General features: G+C 37.8%; 2 protein-coding genes across 2 annotated transcripts; one reads left to right on the plus strand and one right to left on the minus strand.

Annotated features, from left to right (window-relative positions):
- Window positions 1–969, plus strand: LOC121160225 (olfactory receptor 10-like). Its single transcript, XM_040985871.1, has one exon. The coding sequence runs from the start codon at window positions 1–3 to the stop codon at window positions 967–969; it is 969 nt and encodes a 322-aa protein (XP_040841805.1).
- Window positions 970–4,904: 3,935 nt separating this feature from the next.
- On the minus strand, window positions 4,905–5,834 carry LOC121160254 (olfactory receptor 2Y1-like). Its single transcript, XM_040985903.1, has one exon. The coding sequence runs from the start codon at window positions 5,832–5,834 to the stop codon at window positions 4,905–4,907; it is 930 nt and encodes a 309-aa protein (XP_040841837.1).
- Between the last annotated feature and the right edge of the window lie 1,050 nt (window positions 5,835–6,884).

Genomic DNA, 6,884 nt, shown 5'->3' on the forward strand with positions numbered 1-6,884 from the left:
ATGAAAGGCAATGGGAATGTCAACAGCAGTCTCAGAGAAGACTTCATTTTGGTGGGTTTCTCAGATTGGCCTCAACTAGAACTCCTCCTTTTGGTCTGTATCTCAATTTTCTACTCTCTAACTCTGTTTGGCAATAGCACCATCATTGCTCTCTCCCGACTAGACCTTCGTCTGCACACGCCCATGTACTTCTTCTTGTCCCACCTCTCCTTCCTGGACCTCTGCTATACTACCAGCACTGTGCCACAGCTTCTGGTCAACCTGCATGGACTTGACCGGACCATCACCTATGGTGGCTGTATGACACAGCTCTTTGTGTCTCTGGCTCTGGGATCCACTGAGTGTGTGCTGTTGGTGGTGATGGCCTTTGACCGCTATGCTGCTGTGTGTCGGCCACTCCACTACACTGCCGTTATGCACCCTCGGTTATGCCAGCTAATGGGTATTGCCTCCTGGGTGGGAGGCTTCATGAACTCTCTGATTCAGACAAGCCTCATGATGACCATACCACTCTGTGGCCTCCATCACCTAAACCACTTCTTCTGTGAGATGCCTGCACTGCTTAAGCTGGCTTGTGAGGACACAGAAAGAACAGAGGCCAGGATGTTCGTGGCTCGAGCCACAGTGTTGATTGTCCCTGTAGCATTAATTCTAACCTCCTATGTACACATTTTTCAGGCAGTGCTGAAGATCAAGTCGATGTCTGGACGCAGAAAGGCTTTTGGGACCTGTGGGTCCCACCTCTTGGTTGTTGTCCTTTTTTATGGCTCAGCTATCTACACTTATCTCCAACCTGTGAAAACTTACTCTGGGAGTGAGGGGAAGTTTGTTGCTCTTTTCTATACTATAGTAACTCCCATGCTTAACCCTCTGATTTATACTCTGAGGAACAAGGATGTGAAGGGAGCTTTGCGGAAGGCACTAGGGAGAGCCAAAACTTGGAATGGGAAGAAAAAAGAGGACTCATAGAATGTTTTGTGTGATCACTGATATTTTGAAATCTACCCTATTCTTTAAGGTGCCATTGTTAACATAGAAAATAGTAAGGATTATGCTTGCAGGTTTCATTGCTTTTGTTATCAGATGTTAAAATCTCTTATAAATGATTTTTGGTTGAATATCTATAGATACTGTGGCCGAGGGAGTGTTTATTTGTATTATAAATGTTCCAAAGGAATGTCACTGACAAGATTATGTGTGGCCAAATAGGAAAGATGGCAGTGTGAGTGGGGTGGAAGACTTCATTTGGAATGTAAAAGCTTTTTACATGATTCTCTACAGATGGTACTGTACCAGTTGTAGACACCAGGGCTCAATACCAATTTTCTAATTAATCTATTCTGAGGGTCACATGTTGTGCAAAACCTCTATGGTACCTGAAACAAACAACAATTTTATAAAGGTTAGTACTTCATCAATTGTGTCATGTTTCACTGATTAATGACATTTATTACTTGAAAAACGCATCACAATCATTAAGACAGCACTGAGAGGAACCAACATCAATGAGCTTCACTGATTCTCACTGTCATATAGTAGATATTTAGGAGTGAACCAGCGGATGGAAGATCCTTCTCTCTGTATCTCCTTCTCTCTGTTTATCTGCCTTTCCAATTAAAATAAATAAATCTTTTTAAAACTTAGGGTGACAGAAACAAACAAGAAAGAGAATGTAAGATTTTTTCCCCCCCACAGGGACAAATTCAAGAGACAGAAGAATGTGAAAAACCATGTTAAACACTTAGTATGTTAATAAAGTGGGTTCTTGAAATTTTACCACTACCACTATCATTTCACTCCAATCACGTGATTGATTCATGCCAAAGAACAGCTTCCCTATGAATTGTTCTGTTATAATTTCTTCTAATTTATACTGAAACTAAGAGTTAAGTAACTTAGGCAATTTTATGTCATAGTTACGAAGTTAAGGTGCGGCCCATGTTTCTATATCCTGATGTTAAATCATTACTACCACATTCTATTCTGTTTATCTGGAAGTTATTTCTTAATAGGTAAAAATTCAATTTCGAAAAAAAAATGTGATTGGAGAAGAAATAAAATGTGAGATTGTGCTATTATTCCTCACTGTCCTGCATATTAAATACCTCTAGAAATTAATATTGAGCAATCATTAAATGGCTTACAACCTTTGAAAATATGTTATATTTTTAGAGTTGTAATCTTTTGAGAAAAGTAATATCTGAATAACTGGAATTTTGGAAATACTTTTATTTCATTGTGAAAGTGGCACAAGTTACTTTCACTAAAAGTTCCACTGAACAAAAAATATAAATGATATGTAATATATGAAATGTATGCATAAATGTATTTTCTCAAAGCATATTCTTATTTTGTTTCAAGGAAATATATCGTATTTTAGATAATAACAGGAACTTACACCCTGCATAGTTACGTGTTATATACGTAATAGTGTGTAGTACTGCCCTACTGCCTGACAAGCTATAATAATTTGCTATTTTTAGTTATGTATTGACAAGTGGGGATTGGGTTTTTGTACTTTTCTTAAACAGCTTTGCATTCATTATTGTGATGGCAGCACTCACATAAAGCATAAGGTCCTATAGAGTGGATTCATTAAAATTTATAGTAAATTGCTTTAGATAATAGTAATGAAACATAAGAATTTCAATGTGGAATATTCCACTTCCATGAGATATAAAAAGAACATATTGGTCCTGTTCACTTGGATAGTTAATGTATGTATTTTTAACTCTATGGTGTGGAATAAAGACTCCATTGTTTTATTTTGTATTTCAAAAGGGGCATATTTCAGATACATCTAAAATTATGCAATGAGAAATCATTAAGGGCAGGAGAACACAACACATTTGGACCCTCCACTGTTCAACAGTGTCAGTTTTGACATAAGGAAGGATGATGTCAGAATACGTAATGTTCTGAGAAACTGAAATTCAGAAAGAAACTTTTAGTCATTTATTTGAAGTTTTTACCCTTTCTCGTCAAAGATAATCATTGAACAAGTATGACAGTCACTGCTTTGCAAATTGTGTGATCAATGAAAAGATATCTTGCTTGTGCATCATCCTAGTAATAGGACAAGTGGTCACAATGGCCAGTGCTGAGCCAATCTGAAGCCAGGAGCCAGGACTTCTCCCACGCCCATCAGCTATGTAAACATCATCAAAAGTAAAAAAGAATATCTGTTTCTACAAAAAATTATTTCACCATTATTTCATTTTTTAATGTTAAACATGTTTCACCTCCTCAGTTACATTTATTCCTACAGATTTTCCTTTTTCATTTTCCTGAAAATAGAATTTGCCTCCAGATTTATTTTTAGGATAGTTTGTTTAATTTATAAAAATATATATCATTTCAGCATGGTGATTTTCAGTCCTGTAACTTTACTGAATGTATTTGCTTGCTTTGATCATTTGAATGGTATCTGTAAAATGTGAGAGTGTATCATCTTCAAGTAGAGAAATTCCATTTCCTCTTTCCAACTGTAATATCTTTTATTTCTGAGTTGTGTCTCGGTGATGTAGTGATTACCTCCATTCATGTTGAGTAAATGCAGCAAAAGTGGACAATTATCTCTGAGATAATCTTGCAAATTTTAAGTACACATGATGAAAGTAATATTAATGAAATCTTTATTCATTTTTTAATTTTGACGCCAATATTTTGCAAGCAACACAATGTTTTCACAATACATATCTTTCATTAACTTTTCAAAATAATTTTATTTCTTGTCTTTGTCTATACCTGCAATTCCATAATGTACTTAAATAGCAAACTGTTGAACTTGTAAATGTTACTCAAGGACTGTGTTTCTGCAATAACATGAGCAAAGTGGTAGGACGAGAAAATAGAGAGCAAAGGGGAAATGTACCATGGAAAATAACACATTTAAAAATAAATAAAAACAAAAAATAATTTTATTGAAATACACTTAAATACCATGAAATACACATAAATGTACAAGTAGTATTTTGTCTTCTGATATTTTCATTTTAAAAAACACTAACCCAACAGTGTTTAGAGCCTGTAGTAATAAAAATGCTCTAAGCATATATTATTTCTGCTTTGTTAAATTATCCCTTCACTTTTCATATGAAAAGCCAGTCTAGGATGAAACATTTTATCCTAAGTCCCCCACATCTTTCCCTTCAAGTATTCTATCAATCCTTATTTCTTAACCCAAATCTCATGTAGGTGGTTTAGCAGGTAAAGGACATACAGCATCCAGGTTTCAAGTAGCAGCTAATGGGGCTTTAAAACACAAAGGACATAGGTGCCGAGAGTTTAAATGCTAATTCACATAGCAAGTCTAACTTGCTCTCTTAGATGGGCAACTGAGAATTTGGAAATACTCCACTGATACTGAAAGACTAAAGGCACATACTACCTGCAATGATCATGTAGCCACCATTGACATGAGAAAATCCAAGGAAGACACAGAGTATAGGGCCCTACATGGATGACCTATCTACCATGAAAACATACTTGCAAGAAAAAAAGACTGTTATGTGTGTATCAGTAGCTCACTAAATTTAGATTTAAGAATATAGAAAACTTCAGATATCACCTTAACATTATATTTGTTCCGTGAACCTGGTTGTGTGATTTAAATCTTTATAACATGAGCCTTACTGTGTATAAATAGGGAGTATCAGAACTGTTGGCATAGCAGGTAAAGCTGCTGCCTGTGCTGCCAGTATCTCACATGGGAACTGTTTTGACTCTCAGGCTTCACTTCTGATATAGCTGCCTGCTCATGGTTTGGAAAAAGCAGCGGCGCATAATAGAAGAGTGTGGACACTAACCACCTGCATAAGACAACCATTCTGGCTCCTGGTTTCAGGCCGACCCAGCCCCAGCCATTGTAGCCATTTGGGGAGTATGAAAATATTAGGGAACCTCTAATCTCTTCCTTTTCCTAATACCTTGCTCAGAGCTCCCTTCACATCCTTGTTCCTTAATGTATAAATCAAAGGATTGAGAATGGGGGTAATGATTGTATAGAAAAGGGCAACAAATTTTCCCTCACCTTCAGAATAACTGTGGATGGGTTGGAGGTATGTATATATGGCTGAGCCATAAAAAAACGAAACTACTAAAAGGTGAGACCCACAAGTTCCAAAAGCCTTTTTGCGTCTAGACATTGACTTAACCCGCATGACTGCCTGAGCAATGCATACATAGGAACCTAAAATGAGTACAGCAGGAACAACCAAGATTATGCCACGAGCCACAAACATCTTGGCTTCCGTTCCTTCTGTGTCCTCACAAGCCAACTTCAGAAAGGCAGGCATCTCACAGAAGAAATGGTTCAGCTGGTGGCCACAGAGTGGCAAAGCCATCATGAGACCTGTTTGAATCAAAGAATTTATAAAGCCTACCATCCAGGATATAATAGCCAATGTCTGACAGAGACGAGGGTGCATAATGGTTGCATATTGAAGTGGATGGCATACAGCAGCATAGCGGTCAAATGCCATCACCACCAGAAGCAAACACTCAGTGGAGGCCAGGCCAAGGAAGATGAAAAGCTGGGCCACACATCTTCCATAGCTGATGGTCCGGTCAAGTTTATGCAGGTTGATTAGAAGCTGGGGCACAGTGCTGGTGATGTAACAGAGGTCCAAGAAAGAGAGATGACAGAGGAAAAAGTACATGGGCACGTGTAATCGCATGTCCAGTTGGTAAAGCGCTATGATGGATGTGTTACCAAAAAGAGTAAGAAAGTAGAAAATCAAAATAAAGACAAAAAGGAAAACTTCCAGTTGAGGCCAGTCTGAGAAGCCCACCAAAATGAAGCCTTCCTTAAAACTGGTGTTGAGATTTGCCATTGCCTTTTGCCTATCCAAAAAAGCAAAAGACAATTGAAGAATTACGGAAAACATAGATTCGGATACCATTTTGTGGAGCTGGTGGCATGCTATGGCACGCTAAGCCCCATTTGCAACAGCAGTATCCTATATGGGTACCAGTTGGAGTCTGGCTGCTCCACTTCTGATCCAACTCCTTGTTAATGGCCTGGGAAAGCAGCAGAAGCTAGCCTGAATACTTGGACTGCAACATTCATAGGGGAGACCCACAGGAAGCCCCTGGGTCCTAACGGAACTGATTTCTGCCATTGTTTCAGTCCGGGGAGTGAACCAGTAAATGAAAGATCTCTTTCTCTCTTTCTTTGACCCTTTTTCTCTCTTCTTTCTCTCTCTCTCTGCCTCTTCCTCTGTGACTCTGTCACTCAAATAAATACAATTTAAAACATTTTTGCAATATTCCTCAAATACTACTAAATCAGCCATTTTATTACTTACGTTGCTATCCAGTTTCATTTTGTCTATTCTTACTCTTCTATAGACTGGAAATCACTGGGTTATCAATACTGTCATGTTGCTTGCGTGGTAATCTGGCTGTCAATTTCTTCCACAACTTTAGGCAAGCCTTATATCTGATATATCCTTGCCTGAAAAGATATTGAATAGTCCCTCCCTCAAAGCACACATATCAGCACCAAACTCATTCTTGTGAAAACCCCTAAGAGAGCCTAAAGGATGGAGAGTTAGCGATGCTAATATTGATTGTTGCTAGTTGCTCCTTTTTGTGCTCGATTAAGCAACTATTTAGGAAATTACTATCTACCTATCAGATATTTCTTAAGTTTCAACTCTGTATACTCATCTGTTTCTTTCTACTCAATTGAAACTGTCTGGAAATGCTGTTTATGACCATGACAGCATTGAAGAGTATACATCAATTTCCTCGCAAATTAAAAAGTAATTAACAATGAATAATTTTTTTGTGAGGAGTCATGAGGCCTAGAATAACCTTTCATATTTATTCCCCTAAAAAATGCCCCTTTGCCATCTCCCCTGAAATAGTTGTTCCCTCTT

Source organism: Ochotona curzoniae, unplaced genomic scaffold, assembly GCF_017591425.1.
Source record: "Ochotona curzoniae isolate NIBS_2020 unplaced genomic scaffold, NIBS_Ocur_1.0 contig_4501, whole genome shotgun sequence".
Classification (NCBI taxonomy): Eukaryota; Metazoa; Chordata; class Mammalia; order Lagomorpha; family Ochotonidae; genus Ochotona; species Ochotona curzoniae.

What these genes read in the sequence shown, in the direction of transcription:
- LOC121160225 (XM_040985871.1), top strand. Translation starts at nt 1, where the DNA reads ATGAAAGGCAATGGGAATGTCAACAGCAGTCTCAGAGAAGACTTCATT.
- LOC121160254 (XM_040985903.1), bottom strand. Translation starts at nt 5,834, where the DNA reads ATGGCAAATCTCAACACCAGTTTTAAGGAAGGCTTCATTTTGGTGGGC.